The sequence below is a fragment of the Artemia franciscana genome, chromosome 3, assembly GCF_032884065.1.
Source record: "Artemia franciscana chromosome 3, ASM3288406v1, whole genome shotgun sequence".
NCBI classification, from domain to species: Eukaryota; Metazoa; Arthropoda; class Branchiopoda; order Anostraca; family Artemiidae; genus Artemia; species Artemia franciscana.
Window position 1 is genome coordinate 33,880,870 of NC_088865.1, and position 24,632 is coordinate 33,905,501.

Below are 24,632 nucleotides of genomic sequence, written 5' to 3' on the forward strand. Positions count from 1 at the left end.
GAAGTGCTCGCTACCCTTTTGCATACTAAATATGGTGGAAAGACGCTTTCGTTCAATTAAATCATAACGCCCACTTGGCGTTCCTTCCGAAAACGATTTATCTTTTGATATTTCTCCAAATTCCATTAATCATTTTAAAACGTGTTTCTTCCCAATAAGTCTTTTTGTAAAACTTGGTAGCTTTAAAAGTTTTTACAAATGACAATCAAATGATCCAAATCCTTTACAATTTGCAATCAAATCTGACACCAAATCAATTAAATTGTAACTCATGCCGTGGATTAGAACTTCATTCTTTTTGTCGTCAATTTGAAAATGTTCATTTTCAGTGTGATAAAACAAGAGTCTTTTACTTTACTTACGACACGATTGAGGCATTAGATGTACAACACTTGATAAAACTTGAGATAAATTTTCTTCTTTCTGTTTTGGTGCTTTCAAAGTTTCAGATCTTTCATAAATTGGAAGTTCATCAATGAAATTTACTTCGAGTGGTTTTTCACGTTAAGATTTATGCCTGTCGGTACATCGAAGGGCATTTTGAAGCAAAATTAATTTTTCATCATCGATAATTATTTCATTGTTAATACATTTAGCAAGATCATCTTCAAAGTGCTCTTTTGCTGAAAGAATGAGTTTCATTGGCTTCAATATGAAAGGTTTAGCCTTTTCTAAAGAATAATGTTTACGTGTCCTGCATTATTGGTAGTAACAATAAAAATGATCAACCGCCTACTTTAACAAGCTGTTTTCTTTTAAGATCTTCCTTTCTTTTTACAAGCTAGGGCACGTACAAGTGAGCGATGTTGCTTTGTCCGTAGCCCAACTACTTCTAACAGTTGAACATTGCCTTCAGTTAAATTTAAACAAAGCTCAGATATGAGATTAATGAATTCATTTTCAACGTCTTGTTCGAGTATAGCTCTCGTAATCCTCGGTTTTGAATTACCTTGGACGTGAAATAAATGTCTTTTTTCATCTTACTTCTTCAATGCCATAATGGCGACTAATGACCTTTTTACTATTCACGGCTAAATATACAGTAATTTCATTGTTAAAAATATATCTCTGACTACGCGTTACTCTTCGGGGCTGTTTTGATTGAGATCCAATAGAATATAATCATAGGGTTTGTAACTAGCCTGATTGTATGCCGAGAGTAAAAAATCTGGTTCACCGGGATATTTTTGCTTATTTAAAATTATAAGAGAACTTGAATTGCGAACAACCCTATAGATTATATAATGAGTACAATTCAAAGAAAGTGTTCTCACATATTTGCTCTGACGAAAGAGATTATGGAGGACTACAGTTACAGAAATTTTTTCGTGATGAGACCGGACCCTAAATAACTTCAACATCTCCTGAGACCATTCTTCAGTGGATTCAAATAAATCATTAATAATTCACCACGAGTTTTGTGCTAAAATATTAAATACGTCAAGTCCCAGTATGAATTTTATTTCTGGCTCAATAATCTTTATTTTATCATTTGACTCTTTCCACACACTTTAGCAATAATAGATAGTTTTAGGATTTTCTAAAAACATTTGAATATGGCTTTGTATTGATTTTGTTAAAAGTATTCTTTGATGGATTCTTTAAAAGTATACATTGATGGTCCGGAAAGAAATCATCTGAATGGGTTTTTTAATTGATACATACTCCCCCAATGTTAAATACAACTAACCGAACCCAACCTTACTGTATTGAATAAATAATCGAAAAATAGAATACATGGTTTCTTTAATACATAAATAAATACACATTTACATAAAATATATTTACATAGACATAATTACAGACTTTAAAAACACTAGGAAATTTAAAATGCACTTCGACATCCAACCTGCCAGCGCAGCAACCGCTGCGATTGACTGATTGGATTCAGCCAGAAGACGTAGTGGCTGAGGGGCCGGGCCCCATTTGGCTATGGTAAAATAATAGTATAATATTAAATACTTTGTAAACATTGATTTCGCTTTGTACAAAAAATAAAAACAAAAACATGTAAAAACAAACACTAAAAAAACATTACTTACAAAAACACTAGGGAACAACTAGCACTAGGAAACAACAAACAAACGCACATTGCTGAGCTAGAAACCGATCAAATCCCCTCCCACCAATTATCGATTTTTCTCCATACCGAGACGCGTCTGTACTCTACACGTACGTCTCGATCTGAAGTCGGGTAATGTCCATGTGGTAGTACTCTCACACTGTCCGTGCGCACTTGGAATTTGTCTGATATGATCGATATGGTATTTTTCTTGACTTAAACTGTCTAGTTTCTAAATTTTATTTAGTGAATCGCCATGACCTTCGCTCTTAATGTTTTTTTGAAATTACATTTCTTTTTTCTGTGTAAAAGAACCATATTAGAGTCTATGATCGTTAACTATGTGAAATTTGAATCTGCAATGATTTGGGCACGTTTTTTGCGTAAGTTACAACATCACAACGACTCCCATTGCGCGCGCTCTGGCACATCTTACCAGTGGATGAATTTAAAATAATTTCAAAGATGTCCTTTTCAACCTTTGTTTTTGCCCCAGATCGTTTACTGACAAATGTGTCAATAATAGTCTTCATACATGGCTTCTGATCAAAGTGGACGTTCTTATGAATCTTTATTACATAGAAATCGGTGACCAGCATCCACAGTAGAAGAACCTGATGAACAACAATATTCCGTTTCGGATGAAGGTTGGCAATAAACTTTTGTTTTGAACGTGTCCAGTGTATACCCCTGTCCTCTACCAAAGATAAATTATAGGGACTGAATTAATCCCTAGGCACCGGTATATTTACGCACGGGAAAACAAATTCCTTTACCAGCGTCATGAAGTTCCATCACCATCAGTTTTGAAAAACAATGTAAATTGTTTTACACTCAACAGTGTAAATGGCGGAGGAATTTAGAGCAGAAGGATTGTCCAGAAAATTGTAATTCCCACAAGCCAAAGAGGAGTAAGACATTGCCGACGGATAAAGGGAATCCATATCCAAGAAAACTGCATTCAACTTTTCACCGTTGCCTTGTCCATTTGTATCGGTTTCCAGAATGAGATCCCCGTGAAAGACATACCCTTCCTGCTTGGATCTCTCTACAAACAAGTGCAAATCCACGGCGGCGATCAGACTTTTTTCATCACTAATTTTAAGGATTAAATTCCTCATCAGATGCGGAGTTGAAACATAATTCCCAAAATTTAACCCAAATTCCTCGTATATTTTATTTGTGTTTTTCAAGACAATATCCAACAACGTCAATACATCACTTATCAGGTACTTTTTACAATAATCATCCCCACTTTTACACCCTCCCTTTGCCCAAGCCCTCTTAGCAAATTCATAGTCTGCAATGGTGCATTGACGATCGTGAAGTTAAACATAAAACGCTTCAACGGGCGGCAATATTTCCTCACGTAGCCTTGAGATAGAATTGTAGTACTCGTACGGGTAAATGTCCTTACACGTTAATAAATCATACATTTCATGATTTGGAAAGTGCTGTTTAAGGAGGGGGAAACTATTAAAATCGTCGCTTTTTTTACTTGAATGATTTTACTAAGGAATTTGGGGAAGAAATTATAGGAATCTAAAAACAGATTTTATTCAAGTACGCTTTATTAGTTTTAACTGTTTTCCATTTGAATTCTAAGAGCAGTAACCTCTCAGGTGATTGGGGTATCATGTCTTAAGCATGAGCACCTTCTATCCATGCGCCATCTACAACTTCACCTTTATGCAAACTTGTCATTACTGGTAATATGAATTTCCAATCATAGTTGGAATTGTTTATGTAAACCGGTAGAATGTAATTTTGTCTGAAATTTACATTACAAGATTTATGCGCCACCCTGGAATTTACTCCCTTCCGATAAAATTGGATTACTTAAATGGTTAAGGTCGAGGGCTGCCATATCCCACGTCCCTCAACAGACGCAACACTTATCTTTTGTTTTCAATTGCCAACCCGTCTTCTGGTGATAGAGTCATTGAATAATTTATATTGCGCAGCCGTGAAATTGACTTATTAGATGTTTTAATAAGTGCAACCATAGCTGTACCTACACTATCTTCCCCACCCAGTGTCTCCCCTCTACCAATTGCATGGTATTACTCGAGTCTTTTTGCCTGTGGGCATGAGACCGCAATTGCTTCATGCTCTTTAAAACTGCTCGAGTTTGATGGATTGCACACATCCATGAGCTTGTCCTCGATGTCTAGTGTCACCTTGTCGCTCTCCAGGAGCGAATTTTGGAAATTTTCAAACCGCAAGATGGTACTGTCTCCCGAAACCGTCTCCACGGACTGCTACCCATGACACTTGCATTGCCTCGAGTGATGTTTTAATTTTAACTCTGTTTGGAAAGGTGATAGACACATTAGGTAGTAATGGTGTAAAGTATACTTCTTCCCTTGACCTAAAACCTGACTAATATGTGAAATATGAAAGAAATCTCAAATTGACAAGGAGTCTTTGGCAGGTTCGTAAAGAAGCCATGCCCAGTGTTTCGCCAATTCAATGGACGGAGCCCTCACTGAGTATATTATACCCTAGTTATCTAAGTCCCGCCTCTTCATACTCAGTATCATACTGTAACACTGAAACTCCAATCTTTAAATACTCGTTGGCTCTCTCAAAAATGTCTAGCCCCTTAAGTGTTACAGGATATTGCCCCATTAAACAATAAAAATTGACTTTAGGAAACTGCCCTCGTCCCATCCATTTTAACTGCCAACTCATCCAAATTTGTGTTACTAGCATCCTTTGCCTCTGGTTAACGCCCTGCCAAGAGGACTGAATACTTGAAGCACTCTAAGCCCTATCGAAAGAGGAACTGTTTGCACCTCTACAACCCTTTAAATCAGCAGTATATTTTGCACTTCCTTCCCCTTCCCGCCTCTTAAAACAGATTCACTTTTAAATTTACTTACATCTAAATTTTCAATAAACAAAACCACACATCGGCTCCCATTTTCATTATGATTTTCCACCCTTTTAACAATGCTACCCACCCAATCCGAAAAACGGCCTCAAAATTATGCAAGTCCGGGTGAAGCTTATATGTCCGTTTATAGGGAATGCGAGTACACATCACCCCACTTTTTATTGAAAAAGATTTTGCGATGGATCCTTTCACGCTGTCTCGCCCTCCCGCCTCCCAAATCTGTCGTTCAAGAGATACCAGAATCTTGCTGACATAGGAGTGTTCTATGTCCACCGGATCTGTATGGATACTACCACTTGTAAGAGTATTAAAGGGGTATCCAAACTCAGTTCTAAAAACATTAATATAGCGCAAAGCGGTACCAGCCAAATAGAATTCAGGTAAAACAGGGGGTGAGCCGGCACCACTTTGTCCTACTTCCCACCTTATCACTTTGTGGGTCGGGCACTTTCTCGACCTCGCTTGCTGGTAGCTGATCAACCCATTCATAGTCCTTATCGAGGCCGATTTCCCGCACAAACGTATCTAAATCAAACATAGGGGGCTACATTAGCTGGTTTTACTTTCAACCTATAGTCCCCCTCACGGTAACCATTCTCAGGGGAGTACATGAATCGTCACGGAATTGGGTTGGCGTTGACAGGATAGCCATCTCAATATACGGCCCTGTTGTTTGTGCCAATACTTGTGTGAACCTAGAAAATAATAAGAGCTTATCAGCCCAATGAAACACTTTTGATTTCATTCTGTGAAAGATTTCATAGTCGGCTGAAAGAGAATAGAATAGTTGAAAGTGACGCTTCCGGTGTATTGAGACCACACTACCACCTAAAGGTGTAGTGATCAGAATTGCCCCTTGCCGAGGGGCTTCTTCGGAGGATTTACACCTCACTACCAGTTAAGAATGGAATGACCATACATGGGGCAACAAAGTGACTCTTCGGTCCATAGCCCCACACTACCGGTTAAGACTTTAATGACCAAAAATTACCACAAAAATGTGGGGTTGAGTGTGCCCTCTACGTTTTAGGTCTTATAATGTTCTAAAGAGTCTTAATAATTATCTGAGGGAGTATTGACATCCATTGGTGCATCTTCTTCTTCCTCGAAGACATTGGTCTGCAGATACTTGATCCACGCCGAGAGATCATCATTTGCGGCCTAAAAAAAAGAATAAAAATACTTACCCTCTTGAATTAGTTTTGGTTTTAGACTGTGAATAGAGATGGTTATTATGTTTAAAAGGAATATTAATATGATGATCCTCAAATCCCCTTCTTAGGGGAAACAGTTAAATACATGTCAACACTAGAATGCGTTATTTTTAGAAGCAAGAAGGTTTTATTTATTTCCTCTTTTATTAACCTAAAGTAATGTCATATTTTTAGCTATTTCCCTGGGGTACCCCCTCAAAACTATAGTGAGAGCCCCTGATATTTCCCCCATTATTCAGTTAAAAAAAAACATTGTTAATCTGGGAATTAGGATCACTTTCTCTCAGAGAACGCTAGTCAACAGTAGAATGCAGGATCTTAAAAACACCGTATTTTCAAAACATTACTAATAGCTAAAAGCATGGTGAAAACTCCATTTTCTTTAGGACCGACAGGGTCTTCAAAACTATCGAAAAGGTTCCTATAGTAAACTACCAGGAATGCGTTACTTTTTAAAGATGGGAACAAAGCATCAATATTCTTAATAGTTTCCAGAAAAATTTAGTTTTTTTGTGAAAGTCCTTCAAAGCTTGAAAAGAATGGTTTATTTTTAGGATGGGGCAATAGCATTAACTCCCCTCATACATCTTCAACTCCATCCAACACAGATCAACAGCTCCATCTTGCATGTTGGGAGTAGAAGATTCAATTTCTTCGCAATGGGACCTGGGGGTCGAAGGGGCGTGTCTTTCCCTTGCACATGGGGCCTATAAGGTCCAATAGATTCATTGTTCTTCGGATTCGGGAACTTAGGGGGTTGGTGGGGAAAACAGAAGTCTTAGAAAACGCTTAGAGTTGAAAGATCAGGATGAAGCTTGATGGGAAGAATAAGCACAAGTTCTAGATACGTGATTGACATAATTAGAATGGATTCGTTCTCTTTGGAGGAGCTGGAGGTGTTAATTTGGAAAAATTAGAAAGATTGAGGTATTTTTAACTTAAGGACGGGTAACTGAATCGTAATGAAATTTGATATTTAGAAGGAACTCATGTCTCAGAGCTCTTATTTCAAATTCCAACCAGGTCTGTTAACACTGGGGGGAGTTGGAGGGGAAATCGGAAATCCTGGAAAACGCTTAGAGTGGAGGAATCGGGATGAAACTTGGTGGGTAGAATAAGCAAATGTTGTAGATACGGGATTGACGTAACCGCTCTGAGTTTGCTCTTTTTGGGGGACTTAGGGGGTGGGTTCAGTGCTTTGGCGAGTTTGGTGCTTCTAGACGAGCTAGGACGATGAAAATCGGTAGGCGTGTCAGGGAGCTGCACAAATTGACTTGATAAAGTCGTTTTCTCCGATTCGACCATCTGGGGGACTGAAGGGAGAGGAAAAATTAGAAAAAGTGAGGTATTTATAACTTGCGAGTGGGTGATCGGATCTTAATGAATTTTTATATTTAGAAGGACATCGTGACTCAGAGCCCTTATTTTAAATCCCATCCGGCATTAAGCATCTAATTTTCCTTTTAAATCAATCTGTTGATTCTTAGAATTTTGCTAGAGCTCATACCATATGAGCTCTTTGCTCTTGGCTCTTCTGGCCTCGTCACAAGTGCCATATGACCTCTTAGCTCTTGTTATTCTTGCTATGCTATAGTTGCCAACCCTTTTTACAACATCGTTTAGATTTAATATTTAAACGTACTCCCCTGCTTTATTATTGTCAGAAACCTTCCCCCTCTTCATCTTAAATTGTCGTACAAGTATTTAAGCCTGGTAGTAGTTTTTTTAGAGAAAAGCCTTTAAAAAATTTGCTATGATTCACCCGTCTTAGAATTTTAGTGCTTTCAGTTCCAGGCCAAGAATTTTGAATTCAGGCCGCAATTGAGAATACAAGGTTTCGTGCTTACCAATTTGAAGGGTGGAAAAATAGGTTTTGGTACTCAAGCCAGGGATAATGCTTGAATAGGGCTCTCACGGGGAGTTTTATGGCGATACTACTTGCCTAACCATCCAAAATACGGCCAAGAAAAGTAATATTTTTTCAATTTTGATTGGATAACAGAGTTATCTTCTAATGCCTTAATTGATTCTTACTTGAGAATACCCGACGGAAGTATTTTGCCAGGGCGCATCCTCCTATCAGAATTAAAATTGCCTTTCTCAAGGAACCTGCAGATTCCTTGAGAATCACTCCACTAACTAATTCTAGCAAAACCTGTGCTAAATTTGAGGGGTTTAAATCATTCCGCTGCACAATGCAAAATACTAACTATGTTGAGTAGAATTGCTGTATTTTAAACTTTCTGTTTTGAACCAACATAAAAATACTCCCTGCTCAATCTGGTGACTCCACAAGGGTATCTATTACTATTACTGCTACTGCCAGTAGTAGCAGCACCTCTATTACTACTACTACTACTTCTTCGGGCTGGATCACACCCGCAATGTGGATTGCAAGATTTTTTTATACATTTCGTCTGTTTTACTTTTATATATGTTTTTTTTTTATTTTAGAGTGTGAAAGTTGTTCCTTTAGATGACTTGGCAGGACATTTCAAATTAAAAACTACTGACGCTATCAGTCGAGTTGAGGCCCTCGTTGAAGAAGGAAGTTTAACAGGTTATTTTTTTTTGTTTCATTAGTTTTTGAAATAACCTTTGTTAGTTTAACTTTTAGTTTTTATTTATTTTTATTTCATGGCTGAATTATGATCTTCTCCCCATCTGGACGTTCACTGTAATAAGTACAGCTCTTTTGGGCGATTAAACAAATATAAAAAGATAGTAATAAGTAAAGAGCAATATGAAAAGGTAGAACTTACAAAAATTAGACTGTATGAAGAAATGGAAACATGGAATGATCATAAAGTACTAAGAATAAAGAAATTAACAATAAATGAAAAAGAATTCCAACACATGATGTAAAACATAAAACGGACATAAATTTTAAATATGCTATTTGGTTATAGAATTAAAAAAAAAAATAGACCGCTAAACACTTTTCTAAAGAAAAAAAAACCTTTTAGCTGTATAATCACATTTTTTACGATCAATTCGTCCTTATGTTTATAAAGTTAACAGTCGAATAAGAAAAAAAAAATATTGGGAAATAATTGAAGCAGTCTGTTTTGCTTTGCGTAAAGCATAGATGCATATTCGAAGGGGACGGTTAGCGCAACTCAAACTTGTTGTCGTTTATGTTTATTATATGTTTCCACTATGATTTATGTGTATTGTATCTCATTTTTGCAGTATAACAGCAAAAATATCATGTCTACTTCTGCGTTTAGCGCTAGACTTTACAAAATAAAATATTCAAAGAAAAATAACGATTAAAACCTTACAACTTAAATTGATGTTTTTTGCTTCTCCTTCTCTCTCTTCTTTCTCTCCCTTTCATCTTTCTCTTACAAACCTCTCTTTACCCTCCTCCTCTCTGCATGAAGAAGATTTAAATAGCGACGAAGACAGCACTGCCTTTCCATCACAAACACCAAAAAACAAGAAGAACAATAGGGAATTTCTCAAGACAGTGGGAAATAAATTAGATCTATAAATAGACCTATGAGATCAGCAGCGAAAAAGGCTAGGCTGGCATTAAAAACGTGTTTTTAAATCATTTTCTTTCATTTCAATGAATTGCCTCGTTTCATCACAATTTATCTATCAGTCCTGGTTGAACTTCACTGAGGTAAGGATGCTGGGACTGTTTTGAATAACTGTTCATTCTTAGTTTTATTGATTTTATCCTCTAGTAAGTTTTTTTTATTTGTATTGCTGAGGACGGCCCTTGGACATAGGGCCGAAATGTTCATTGTAATTTATTTCCCACTGTCTTGAGAAATTCCCTATTGTTCTTCTTGTTTTTTGGTGTTTGTGATGAAGAAGATTATTTCAAACAGTTTGTAATCCTTACTGCTTACATATTTTTTGTGTATGGGGGGAGTCTTCTTTGGACAGGATGTCTGGCCGTATAAATTTGTGAGAGGGCACAAACAACACGTTTTGTCTCCGTTGACCCACAAGGCATCGAATCAAAAGTTCTATTTATACTTTCGATGAAAATGATCGAAAATTTCGGAAACTACGTTTCTAGTGACGACATGTCATCAACATGGGCAAGTAACTCCAATTTTAAAATAAAGGCGTCTGCGATATATTTGATTAGAAAGGTATACCTATTAATCCTATTGAAAACGATTTACCATGTAATCCTAGGGAACGGGATTTTAACAAAGTTCATTGATATTTTACGATATGCTTCTTAAACATAATACGAGTAATTTATTAAAAAAGTGATGGATCAAGGACGGAAAATATCTTGACCCCAGCTTATAGGTATGATGTTCACTGAAAAGGGCGATTTTGCTGTCGGTTTGGTGGGATTAGAATGAACAAGTGTAGGCCTATTTTACTAGTGAACTTTTAATAAGTCACCAATTGCTTAATTCAGATTCTTAGCCTACATCCAACAATTCATAATACTGAACCATGCACTACGAGAAAAGGAACCAGAACTGGGCGAGAGAAAATGAATCGTTTAATTAAAGTTAAACTTCTTATATGAGTCAATATCCGTTTGTTTTAAGTATAATTCGCCTTTTACTTTTAAAGAAAATCAAAACGTGGTTGTATAAAAAGGAGCAGAAGGCATTAGTCGTTATTTGGAAGCCAACCAAATTCAATACCATCTATTTACTTAGAATAATTTTGGATGCGAATGCTTACAGAATAATTTGTATGGTGATAAGCTTTATTTATTATTTCCTGTCTTTAATACATCCCTTCTCCTTAATGGCTTTTTATTTTTCGGAAATATATCACATTTTGGGGCTTGATGAAGATCTAAGAGCTTGAAAAAGATTCTATTCAGGAATATTCTCTTTTTTAGGGTAATCCTAGAATCTCAATATGGAATTATGTAAAAGCCTCTGAAAATAAAACCTGAGATATTATAAGAAGTATGATTCGTTTTGAATAACTATCTTCTAATAGTTAATTATAAAATACTTTATTATTGAATTTGCAGAATTAATGAACTAGCTAGTATTCTTCTGGAAGGGGGAAGAGGAGGCTGGTAACTTCCCAAAAAGTAAAATTGGACTAATGATACGGAGAAACAAGAATTGTTCTCTCTTTCTCTCTCTCTCTCTTTCTCTCTCTCTCTCTCTCTCTCTCTTACTTTCTATCTTTTTCTTTAACTGTTTCTTATACTAGAGGAGACTATTTGAAGGGGCGGGAACTAGCATGCATCATTAGGGTTTTTGTTCTTTTACCCGGTTCCAGAAGAAGATCATGTCCTCAGTGAAGTGGTGCAGAGGCCAGTGTTCTGCTCTATTGATATGAGTAAGGAAAGGAGTGAAACACAAGATGCTATCTTAGGGATCCCAGCTGTCTGCAGGTGGCTATGAGGCGTAATCTATCAAAGACAGCTACCTAAGTAAAGAATTATTTGCCCTCAGTTGATTGTCTTTTTTCCCCTGCCACTTTGTACGGGACGGTTGTTCGTAAAAACGTTGTATATTGGTTTTACTCAAAATGGGGTCCGACAAAGGTTCATAAAACTTTTTCTTGTCATTTTTTCGTCCATTGATGGGAAACTTGGAAAGGACGTTATTCGATTAGAGATTGAAAAGTCTGGTACCCTTTTTTACGACCAAAGGTGATTGGAAGGCAACTAGCCTTCGTTTTATGCCCTTTTCTGCTACACTGCCTCTCCTGTAACCCCAAACTGTTGGGTCAAAATATGAGAAGGTAATTTTGTTCAAAATTGTTGGAAGGTCTAATGGGTATCTTTCCGGAGTCAACCTATTTCCCACAGTCCCCTAATGACCCAATAACCCTAAGCTATGTAAATTAGCCATTTTTATAATGTAGATTTTATCAGATAGGCTATTTCAGCCTAAGGGAAATATTAGGGATCTTTCTTTTGACCAAGATTCCCAGAATTTCATAAGGGTGTAATTTGGCAATGACACGAGTATCCGAATAATCAAAAAACGCTATGGTCACCCAAGATTTCAAATTTCTGCAACATGTCGTGAATGGCTTGTAGGATGGAGTTGAAACTTTCAAGCAGTTTTGGGGTGGGTCAACTGGAGTTTAGATTTTGACTTATGTTAGCGGGAAAGGTAAAAAAAAAAGACACCACTATGTGTAACCAGGTCATCGAAATAGCCTATTTGCAAGATCTTAGAAACAGCTTGGGGGAGGGAGTTGGAGCTTTCAGATACTTTTGGGTAAAGGAATGGGGCAGGGTGGGACATTGGGGCTTCGAATTTTGTGTTTAGTTGAGGGGAAGGTTTAAGTTTAATTTTTAATGTTGCTCCTTACTTTCAGTTGAAAAAAAAAATAATTTAATTTGTGATCGTTCTTTAAATAATGCCAGAAAATCTGGCTGTGTCTCCACGGAGAAATAACCCTCCCCACGGAATTATCCTCTAGACAATTCAATCCCGGTGAAAATTTACCTCGGACCATTAACAGCAACATCTCCAAGCGTAAAATCAAGATGGAAAAGAGAAAGCAAAACATAAAAGCAATTTTGTATAGGAATTATGAAAAATTCCCCCACCGTAAAATTTTCTCTGAAAAGTTCACCATTTGGAAATATACTTCCCCATGGAAAATTCCCCCGTGGAGAAACCCTCCAGCAGAAAATTTGTCCCCCCTCCACTCGAAAATATAGGCATACTTCCCAACAACAAATACTAAGCGTAAACAATGCGTGAATTTTAAATCTTAAGGACCTTCCCAATGGAGCTGTGGGAGGGGGGATCATGTTATATCCAAAGACATACTTATTGGGCCTTTCAACTGGAATGAACAAAGTGGCTATTATCTTTTTAGTTTTTTTTATTTTTATTTATATTTTTTTAGTTTTCTTTTTCTCCTTTATTTTTCAGTTTTTTTCCTTTTTTTAGTTTTTTTTTCTTTTTAGTTCTTTTAGCTTTTACCTTTTTAAGTTTTTTTTTAGTTTTTTAGATGAAAATTTTTTTAGTTTTATTCCTTTTTTTCTTTTCAGTTTTTTATTGGTTTTTACCTTTTTTTTTAGCTTTTTTAGTTTTTTTTCGTTTTTTCTTTTTACTTTTATTTTAGTTTTTATCTTTTTTATTTTTTTTTATTTTTATTCTTAATTTTTTTTTTATTAGTTTTTAGTTTTTTTTGTAGTTTTTGCCTTTTTTAGTTTTTTCAGTTTTTTTTTTTAGTTTTTAGATTTTTACCTTTTTTAGCCTAACCAGGATTTGAACCTGGGACCTTCATTCTCCGTTCTGACACCCTCTCTCACCGAGTGACTACTCCAGCATGTTCATTTTGGTGTTTTAAATGGTATATTATTAACCAAATTAATGTGTTTTACAATATACTAAGCATCGTCATAACAAAAATGACGACAACTAATTTCATGACGTCAGTCAACACAGAAATTAAGTTCTGAAATTAAGTCATGAAATTAGTTGCCGTCATTTTTGCTTTGACGGTGACGTCATTCAAGTTATATAAGACATATGTTCACGTAGAAATCTATTAATGTTTAAGTTTACAATGACTGATGAAGATGCTCAAGAGTCTATGCCAAAAAACTTGCTGCTGATAGAGAAAGTCAGAAAAGAAAGCGTGCCGAGGAACTATCAGCAGCAAGTTTTTTGGCATAGACTCTTTGAGCATCTTCATCAGTCATTGTAAACTTAAACATTAATAGATTTCTACTGTTTTCTTGCTGTTCTTGTTATTCCTCGGCACGCTTTCTTTTCTTACTTTCTCTATCAGCCGCAAGTTGTTTGGCATAGACTCTTTGAGCAGCTTCCTCGCCTGTTGCCATTGTAGGTTCTTAGTCATTTTACAATTAAACATTTTTCTGTCCACGATCTTCTTACAATTAAAAATTTTTTCTTTTGAGCAGCTTCCTCGGCTGTTGCCATTGTAGGCTCTTCAGTCATTTTATAATTAAACATTTTTCCGTCCACGATCTTCTTACAATTAAAAATTTGTCTTTGAACGATTTTCTTAAATACCTTTAGTGACGTCATCGTCATAACAAACATGACGACAACTAACTTCTTGACGACATGATGACATGACGTCACTCGACAGACCCACAGACAACTTATTTATATATATATATAGATATCTCATGGAAAAATTATTAATTGTAAAATGACTGAAGAACCTACAATGGCAACAGCCGAGGAAGCTGCTCAAAGAGTCTATGCCAAAAAACTTGACTGCTGATAGAGAAAGTAAGAAAAGAAAGCGTGCCGAGGAATCACAAGAACAGCAAGAAAACAGGCTTGCGGCTGATAGAGAAAGTAAGAACAGAAAGCGTGACGAGGAACTACCAGAGCAACGCGAAACCAGACTTGCTGCTAAAAGAGAAAGTGAAAAACGAAGGCTTGCCGAGGAATCACAAGAACAGCAAGAAAACAGGCTTGTGGCTGATAGAGAAAGTAAGAAAAGAAAGCGTCCCGAGGAATCACAACAACAGCGTGAAATTAGGCTTGCGTCTCAAAGAGAAATCACCAAAAGAAAGCGTGCCGAGCAATCACAAGAGCAACCTGGGTCAGTGCGATGCTGGATGTACTCAGTGGAATGGCAAAAACGAGGATTGCCACACGCACATATACTAATCTGGCTACATTATAAAATTACTTCTAACAAAATTGATGATATGATTTCCGCTGAAATATCTGATGAAAATGTCGATAAGGGGTTATATGATATTGCTGTAAAAAATATGATACATGGACCTTGCGGTTCACTGAACGAAAATTCACCATGCATGGCCAAAGGAAGTTGCATAAAGCAAGATCCTCGACTTTTAGTACCCAACACAATTACTGGCAATGATGGTTACCCACAATATAGAAGAAGATCTACTGAAGATGGCGGTAAAACAGCAATAATAAAGAAGCGTAACGGTACCACCATCGAAGTAGATAACCAGTGGGTTGTTCCATATTCCCCATTATTATCACAAACATTTAATGCACACATAAACGTTTAATACTGTAACTCCGTAAAGGCAACCTCAAATACATATGTAAATACGTCAACAAAGGCAGTGACATGGCAGTTTTTGGCTTGCAGTCCGAAATCAAAGATATCGACGAAATCGTACAATATCAGGCTGGAAGATATATAAGCAGTAATGAAGGTGTTTGGTGAATTCTTTCATTTCCGATACATGAACGTAGTCCAGCTGTTGTTTACTTAGCGGTACATTTACAGAATGGTCAACATGTTTATTTTTCGGAATCCAACGTGCAACAAAGAGCCCTGAATCCACCGGATACAAAGTTAACTGGTTTCTTTTCGCTATGCAAAAATGATTCTTTTGCAAAAAAACTGCTGACTGAAGTGCCTTCGTATTACACGTGGAATACTAAAAATAAAGTATTTGAACGTCGAAAACAGGGTAAGTCAGTCGACGGCCAACCTACCATCTACAAAGATACCACGATAGGAAGACTCTACACCGTTCACCCCAATCAACATGAATGCTTCTTTCTACGTCTGCTTTTGGTGAATATACCCGGTCCGACGTCCTTTGAGTATTTGAGAACTGTAAACGTTACTATACATGACACTTACCGTAGTGCATGGCAAGCTCTGAATTTATTGGAGAAAGACCAACACTGGGATAACTGCATCAATGACGCGTGCGAAACGTCAACTCCAAGTCAAATTCGTGCATTGTTTGGAATCATTCTAACAACTTGCTTTCCTTCAGCTCCTACAGAGTTATGGGGAAAATATAAATCGAAAATGTCCGAAGATATACTCCATCGAAAACGGTTAGAGACGTCAGATATGACTTTTGATTTTACATCAGAAATTTATAACTACACTTTAGTTATTCTAGAAGATTTGTGCGTATGTATGGCAAACAAACCTCTTCAGGATTTGGGAATGCCTTCACCTAATCGTACCGCTGCTGTTTCGACATGTGTAGAATTGGATCGTGAACAAAGTTACAGTACGAGTGATCTATTGTCGTATGTACAAAATAACATTTCCAAGTTAACGTCGGAACAAAAAGACATTTATGATACGATAATGCATTGTGTCGATAACAACGTTGGAGAAATTTTCTTTTTGGATGCGCCAGGAGGTACTGGTAAAACGTTTGTGATAAAACTGATTCTGGCATTGCGGGAGATTTCAGGCAAATATTACCTATAATACCTAGATCAAACCCTGCAGACGAAATGAATGCTTGCCTGAAAAATTCTAATTTATGGGCACACGTAAAAACATTAAAATTAACTACAAATATGCGTGTCCGATTGCAAAACGATGACTCTGGTCAAACATTTTCAGATCAATTGCCGGCAATTGGAAACGGAAAGCTCCCAGTAGACTCAATTTCAGGACGTTTACAACTACCTGCTGAATTCTGTAATTTAGTGACGTCCAAAAATGAATTGATTGAAAAAGTATTTCCGAATATTCTAAACAATTATAAAAATAATAAATGGCTAAGTGAAAGAGCGATTCTTGCACCCAAAAATATAGACGTCCACGAAATCAACAATATTGTTTTAACTAAGATTCGAGACCAGGCAGTCCTTTACAAGTCAGTCGACACAGTTTTGGAACCAAATGAGGCGGTTAATTATCCATCTGAATTTTCAAATTCCGTGGATCTTTCAGGGTTTCCACCACACGTGCTACAACTAAAAATAGGCGTACCAATAATACTGTTAAGAAATATCAACCCACCAAAGCTTTGCAATGGCACGCGGCTCGCCGTAAAAAAAAAACAATGGAAAACGTAATAGAGGCCACAATCTTGACAGACTCGCATTCCCATGATTCCAACGGATCTGCCTTTTCAATTTAAAAGATTGCAATTCCCAGTTCGATTGGCATTTGCAATCACCATCAACAAAGCTCAAGGTCAATCATTAGAAAAATGTTGTATAGATCTTAATACTGATTGTTTTTCCCAAGGACAATTGTACGTTGCATGTTCGAGGGTCGATAAACCTGACAATCTGTTTATATGCAGCGACAATTGGACAGCGAAGAATGTTGTATATTCGCAAGTTTTACGCAGTTAATTTGTATTGTATCCATCTATCTATCTATCTATATAAAAACGAGTTGTGTGTATGCATGTTTGTTTGTTTTTAAAAAGAGGGTTTGCATATGACGTCATTATAAGTACATAAGGCTTTGTATATGCACAGACAATGGGAGAGGCAAGAATGTTGTATATTCACAAGTTTTACGTAGTTCAAAACACATATATAAATCTATCTATATTCATAGATGGTACACAGGGACACAACTACAATGGCGCGTAACTATATGACGCGTAAGGACTTACGCGCGCGGGGGGCTTGGGGGGGTTGCGAAGCGCCCCCACCAACTAGGTGTTGGGGTGGCGCGAAGCGCCACCCCAACAGTTAGTATATATATATATATATATATATATATATATATATATATATATATATATATATATATATATATATATATATATATATATATATATATATATATATATATATATATATATATATATATAAACACAAGCCTAGTGGTTGGTTTCATACCATTTACTATCATTGTCTGTGCTTGTGTCACTCAACGAAGCAATTTGAACAGGGAATATATTACTGATAGGCATATGGTCTGAGGTTTAATAAGTGGAGTTTTTGAGGATCTGGAGTCTGGTTCCATATTGGGGAAACACATGAAAAAGTTGAGAGAAGAGGTACTATCGGATCTATATTTTATTAATATATTTATATACATATATTATAATATTTGCATAACTGCTACTGACCTAAGAGAGGTTAAAGTTCGTGTCACCAGCAGCGATCGCTGCTAGGTTTTGCACTTCACAATCTGGTACGAGGGAACTGACTAGGTGGCAGGCTTGAAAAAAATCGTCTTTTTGCTGTAGTATCACGGTAGTCCGTGCTTAATTACACTGAAACCACCACATAATTCTGCATTTTGACTGCCGTAAAATATTTGACTGACTAGGTGGTAGGCACCACGATAGTCCGTGGGTAAATACACTGAAATTGCCACGGAATTCTGAATTTCGACTGCCGTAAAATAGTCACAGTCTTGATAGTGTTCGGGCAAAATAACACTTCTGACAAGAATAGCAATACTTCCACTCGACCGACCAGTCCCGGAGTTTCTAGTGGCACGGCTTATTATGATAGTAGCAACAACTGTGCTCAACAATGTTCTCACTGTGGGCAGTGAGAATGTGTTCCTGTAGGCAAAGAACGTCTTTTGTGTCACTTAGAGTCTGAATCATGGGTAATTTCTCTTAAACGCCTCCACGGAAATTCCATGATATAACTCATTGACCAGTGTTCATTTTTCTGGGATTCATAAGTTTCTGTGCAAAAGAGCATTGTTAGCTCTAACATGGGTGATCAGTCTGGTTGTATAGTGCACGCTGCATTTGTTTTGACATGGGTGTCCGGCTTGTTCGAATGTCATGTTTGGGAACTGCGCGAGTAGCAAGCAAGAGCTTTACAGTAATGAGCAAAATGTTGTTAGGTAGTGAGTAATTGAGGTACTGGGATAGATTAGTTAGGTTTTTAAGAGATAGGGAGGTAGTTTAGGCGATTCGCGGTGAAGTAACCACGTCAAAATACTTTCATTGTTGCCAGATGATCAAAATGGTATGTGTGCAATAACCTGGGAGCGAGTCTGGGGATCAAGTTGGGAGTTTCAAGAAATGTTGGAGGACGCAATTAAACCTTGAATCTTATTAAGAGAAATGGAGCAGAGGAGAACGCATTAAAGATTTTGGTCTTCAAGTTCTTTGAATGTGTTGGCATTATGAGCCTCTGTTGGACTAAAATCAAGTCCTGGTGAAGTAGTGGCGTAGACAAAAAAATCTCTCCAACCAGATGAAAAAATTTGTCTTTACTATCTCAGTTAAAGCTTGGGGGATGTAGTTGAAATTTTCAGGGGATGCTAGGTCGCCGAGTGGACCTCGAAATTTTTGACCTGGGGGCGGGGAGAAACTACGTATCTAGTTTATCAAAATGGCATATTTGCAACATCTTGGGAACTATATGTGGGGATTGAGCTGAAACTTCGGGAAAGCTGGGGGAGGCAATGTGGCTTCATGTTTTCCGTTTAGAGGGAGTAAATGGGGGGTAGTCAACAAATGTATGTCTCTGAGCTCTCTAAAAGCCTCGGCACTATTAGGCCAAAAGAACTTTGAATGTATTGGTGCTAAAGTAGTGAGGTAAATCAAAAAATAGCATATTCACCAAGACTATCAAAAAAGTAATTTACCGGGTATATTCACTGGGTCAGACGAATCTACGGGGAAAAGAAATATTTCGAAAAAAATTGCTTTTGTCGATTTGTGAAACACCAAGATTTGCCAAACCTCGTCTTTCCTCGATTGGTGAGCGTGAAAATTTCAGGGAAATAAACTGTACCAAGGAAATTTAGAAGGGGTTAATGAATTTTGAAAGAAAAATACGATTATATGGATTCTTGGCGCAAAAATTTGAAGTTTTTCCCCTGATCTGCTTTAAAATTTCAAGTCGTTTGGACTCCTCAGTTAAAGCGTCAAGGCCAAGGGAACCTCATTTAACCAAAAAAAAAAAAAAAAACTAAGAAAACAAATCTGGTTTATTGATTTGTGGCGTGCATATACGAGTATGTTAAAGAATGTCTACAGAAGGATTGCTTAAGCCCTATAGAAGACAAAAATTTACGGATATTTCAAATCAATGAATAACAATAATCTCCCAACTTCAAAAAAAAGAAAAAAAATAACAGTGCTAATTTAATTTGACAAAGTATACGTAATTTTTTCCAAAATATAAACTGCAATACAAAATTTATTTTTTAAGCAGAAAAACTGAATTAATAAAACCTAATAAAACATTAATTAAGCTATATTAATTGAAAACAAACAAAGATTAAAAAAGAAGTTGAAAAGTAAAGTGAAATATTATAACCTAAAATAAGTCTTTTTAAACAAAATTTGTTTAAAGATTTCTTTTTTATAGTTACAATATCAAAAACCAAAAATTTCTGAGACTTCCAGGAAAGAACATCATTATATCTTACAAAAATCAATATGCTTTCTTTAGTTTTTTCAAGTAATTGTGATTACTATGATTATTTTAATTTTCATTTTTTGTCGGTGTGTTGACAAATAAAAACTATATTGTCAAAGATATCTATCGTTGTCAATAAAATGCAAACGACTCAAAGGCTGTTTAGAGGGTTTGGGTCGGGGTGTTGCACCCCTCTTATTTAGGAACCTTGGTTAGCTTTGTGATATTATTTTTGGATGGGTGCTTATGGATGTTATGACAATAGAAAACACGCTGATCAAAATACAAATCGGTTTAGTAAAACGCAAATGATGTTCTGGACTTTAGAAAAGTTTAGAGGGTGGTGTCCCTTCTCCTGTTTGAGGTAATTTTGTTCGTTTTAAGTTTGACTTGATATTCGTTTAGTTTCTTTTTATGATTTATTGTATCTATAGCCGTATCTGTACACTTACATTTGATGTGGTTGCTCCTTTAATTCCTATTTGTTTTGGGTTTTAACTGTTCATTAATAGTAATTTCTGTTCCTTTTAAGTTTGAAGTATGATATGAATTATTTATGCTCGTCTTAGGTTTTAATATGGTTCTATATGAAAAACATCTGTTTTCGAGGACTTTCTTATAAAATAATTCGCTATAAATGATATATAGCTTAGAGTATAAGCACTGAACTACTCTTCAATGTAACTTTTAATTCTCGTTGGTTTATTAGACAGCTGCTGGCTAGTGTCCCCAAAACAGCCAATTTGTGTTCATTTCAAAAACCTTTAATGAATCACCAAATTCTTTTTCAACGGCTATTTGGGACGTCAATAGAAAATAATACAGGTTTGTTGTGAAATTCTTCCAAGAAGTGAAACCAATTTTCCACCCTACATTACCGATCAGGGAGACAAGATCTTTTCCGTCAAAGAGCAAAGTGTAAACAAAAGGAAATTAAAGCTCTTGTCTCTTTCTTTGTGTGAGTATCTTTTATCCATTTCTGAACATAAGGGAAACTTCTATTCTACCCAGTTCCGGTTTGGGAGACACTTTAAAATTCGCCAAATTTTTGTAAGTGCTCTTTTTTTCTTTTTTATGGTTAGTCCCTTAAATACTTAATTCTACTGATAAACTTCCTTTCTTCAATTTTCATGTATGCATCATTGCTGTTAAATTCTAACATTACCGAAATTTTATCAAATAGCGTATACTTTCTGATGAGAAGCTTAATAGCCATTGTTGAACCGTGGTAGAAAAATCGCTATGATAATAACCAGAAAGTCTTTGTATCATATTTATTCATAAGATAAAAGGAATGTTCATTTTTCTAGTTTTTCTGAAAGCTATATAAGAATTTGCTAGAATTATTACTATAATACTCGTTAGCCACAAAAAGGATAATTGAATAAAATATTAATTTCTCGACCTTGTGACTTGCTAGAAACGAGTATCTGTTTCTAGTTTAAGACAGTGAGAGGTAAATGAAGGAATAAATACTATAATTATTTTGAATTATTATTAGCAGACACCAGCCAATTCTTTTAACCTTTTATAAGTTGATCAACAAGCGATTGAAGAAGAACACAGAAATTACTGGTTAATTAGCAGTGTTATATGTCCAATATTATCAGTTTGTTTTGATAATAAAAACATCAACAGAAAAAAATTCTTTAACTCCCAGGACTCAAGGGTATTTTGATATGTCCCTTTCAGCATTTAAAAGAAGTGTCATAGATTGAAATTCTCGCCGTGCATATTTCTATCATTGGCCAGCGAGTTTAAGCATTGTGCCTCTTTATTCTATTATTGTAATTTTGTCCTAGTGGTTGAGAGGAGGGGGCGTAGGCCTTGCAACAAACTTCACCTTTCTATTGTTCCATCGGAACTGCATCACAAAAGGCTTTATCTTATGACCAAAAGCTTTAGTACGGATCTCAGGGAGAGGAAAGAAGGGGTATGATAAATATTGGTGCTTGGGTGCACTACAAAGACTTTACAATCAACCTGTTAGAGCGCGTAATAAAGAGGATTCAAACTGCTTTGATGAAAGCCAGGACCTGATGAAAACCTCGTGGTTCGAAAACGACAGAATACCGTTTTGTCGCACCAGAGAACAGGTGATATCCCCTTGTTTATTTTATCTTCTTTCTGTCTTCAAATTTTCGCTTGTCATTTTTATAGTTTTTTTAGTAGTACGGTCTTCAAGTTTGTAGCAAAAATAGGAAATTATACTAGGCTTCTATAAAGTGTCATCAAACATGATTATAAGGCATTGAGACGTGGAATAGGGTTGTTGATCTTTCATTCTTTTGTCATTTTATAGCTTTGATGGAGGGGAAAGCATTTGTCCTGCAGCTTGTCTCCAAAATGGACATAACTCTTGATCTAAGTTGAATGTTTTGACTTTAGCACATCGTCTTTTGGCCTTACAGTGATTTGTTTATTAATTTCCTTCTTTGTTTTGTGTTTGAAGATCCAAGAGGAATCATTCTTTATTGTAGATTGGTTTCTCGATTGCCGGGTGCTAAAAGGAAAAGAGAAAAACTGTTAAAGTTGAAAAAATAATGCACACGTTTGTTGAAATGATGGCTATTCTCTAGCAAATAAAAGATTGAAAGTAAATAGCGGTAGATTAAGCTATGAGAAACTGTTAATTAACGAATAAATTTGGATTTGTTCTGTATAAAAATCGTAAATATTGACGTGACATAAATATTCCAATAAATATTGACTTCTTTAGAAGTGACAAAAACCTTTACCTGCAAAAAATTACTGTTTTTAATTCCTAACGTTATAAATAACAAACATCGGAAGGTTGCGGGTCGAGGAATTTTTTTTTTCTTTTTTCTGAATTGTTGTGAAAAAACTTGTTTGAAAAATTGTAAAGAATGACTTTACACTTTTAAGTTTTTGTTTTGATTGTTTTAGTTTTGACACAAAAAACTTTTAAGTCTTCCCATCACAGGCATCCACAGGGGAGATTATATGCAGGCCTCAGCCCCTCCGCCACTCCTAGAATAAAATATATGCAACAAATGAAAGGTAAAATTCTAGTTAATTGACTTCTTGCTATTTCAGAAAGGGTTTAGGTTAGGAAAATGAAACTTTCAGGGATGAATCTAGAGACTAAAGTGTGTCCCGGGAAAGTATTTTGAAGCAACTACCTCCACTCCTTCTCCCTCTAGAGGGACCTGACCTTTGATGACCTTTAAAAATTTGTGTGTTATAAAAGTGAAACCTTGCAAAATAGATCTTCTGCTTAATTGAAGTACAACAAAATTGTTTTCAGCTTCATAACTTTGCTCAATTCCATTTTATAAGGTTTGAAAGATATGCAAATACATTTTCTAAATTTTGAAGAAAAAAAAAACATTGATTTGGCTCAAAATTCTACTCAAATAACAGGAATTGTATTTTCAGAACTAAAGGCAGAGAAAAAGCAACTAGTAACTGAAAATTAAGGTAAAATGTTGTTTTGTCAAAATTTCAATAGGTATAGACCTGTCATGTAGGCAAATTTTAGGGCCCTCTAGAAGGAGAAGGAGTGGAGATGGGTACTTTATAATACCTTCCCATGACCTACTTTAGCCTATAGACCCATCCCTGAAAGTTTCATTTTCCTAACCTAAACCCTTTCTGAGATAGGAAGAAGTCAATTAACTAGAATTTTACCCAAATGAAAAATTGTGTAATATTTTGGGAATCAAGGCTGATCCCCATCAGAAAATTTAATGACAAGGACTAGATAGAAAGGGGAGGAACCAACAATAAAAAAAAGATAATTTCAGGTACGTATACTCAGCTATATGCGTAGAATATTATATTCCAAAAAATGTAAGTGCAGAAAACCAGATGTGACCAGAAACATGAATTAAAGTCATCCATCTGTTTAAAATCCTTTCCAGTGGCAACAATGTAGCGAAATTTTCAAAGTAGTTTTATTTCTAGGAGTTATGGACGACCGGGGAAAATTCATTTATATTGCACAAGAGGAACTTGAGGCTGTAGCTAAGTTCATAAGACAGCGAGGAAGAGTTTCTATTTCGGAACTTGTGCAAGAATCGAACAAGTTGATTAATTTAGAACCGGATGTGAAGGCATTAGAAGCTATTGCCAGTCAGTGACACATATTTTGAATGATTTGATTCTGGAGTTTGGTTTATTAATAAAAAGGTTATTTTGTATGTAAAGGCGTCCATAACATTATTTGATTAAGTAGCCTCCGAGAACCAGGCACTCTGTAGAAGAAGTGTCAAATACTGTATAGAAAGGCAAGATTCCTCTGAAAATATTTCATCTATTCCCGTGAGTCTTATTTTTGACACCCTCAGATATTTCAATAGTAAACAAAAAAAGTACAATCTAAAAAATTCGATGTATTTATATGACCCTTAAAATTAAGAAAATATCGCCCGTGAATCTAACTATTAGTTATTTTCAAAATGGTCTATTTAAATACACTTGCTTCAAATCGAACT

General features: G+C 36.0%; 1 protein-coding gene across 1 annotated transcript in view; it reads left to right on the forward strand.

Moving 5' to 3' along the window:
- Positions 1-24,344, forward strand: part of LOC136025201 (DDRGK domain-containing protein 1-like) — a 135,436-nt gene extending 111,092 nt beyond the window's left edge. The window contains exons 6-7 of the mRNA XM_065701001.1: positions 8,630-8,735; positions 24,103-24,344. Of these exons, the coding sequence (XP_065557073.1) occupies positions 8,630-8,735; positions 24,103-24,278 (282 nt within the window). The 3' untranslated portion in view covers positions 24,279-24,344. The remainder of the gene's footprint in view (positions 1-8,629; positions 8,736-24,102) is intronic.
- Positions 24,345-24,632: the final 288 nt, after the last annotated feature.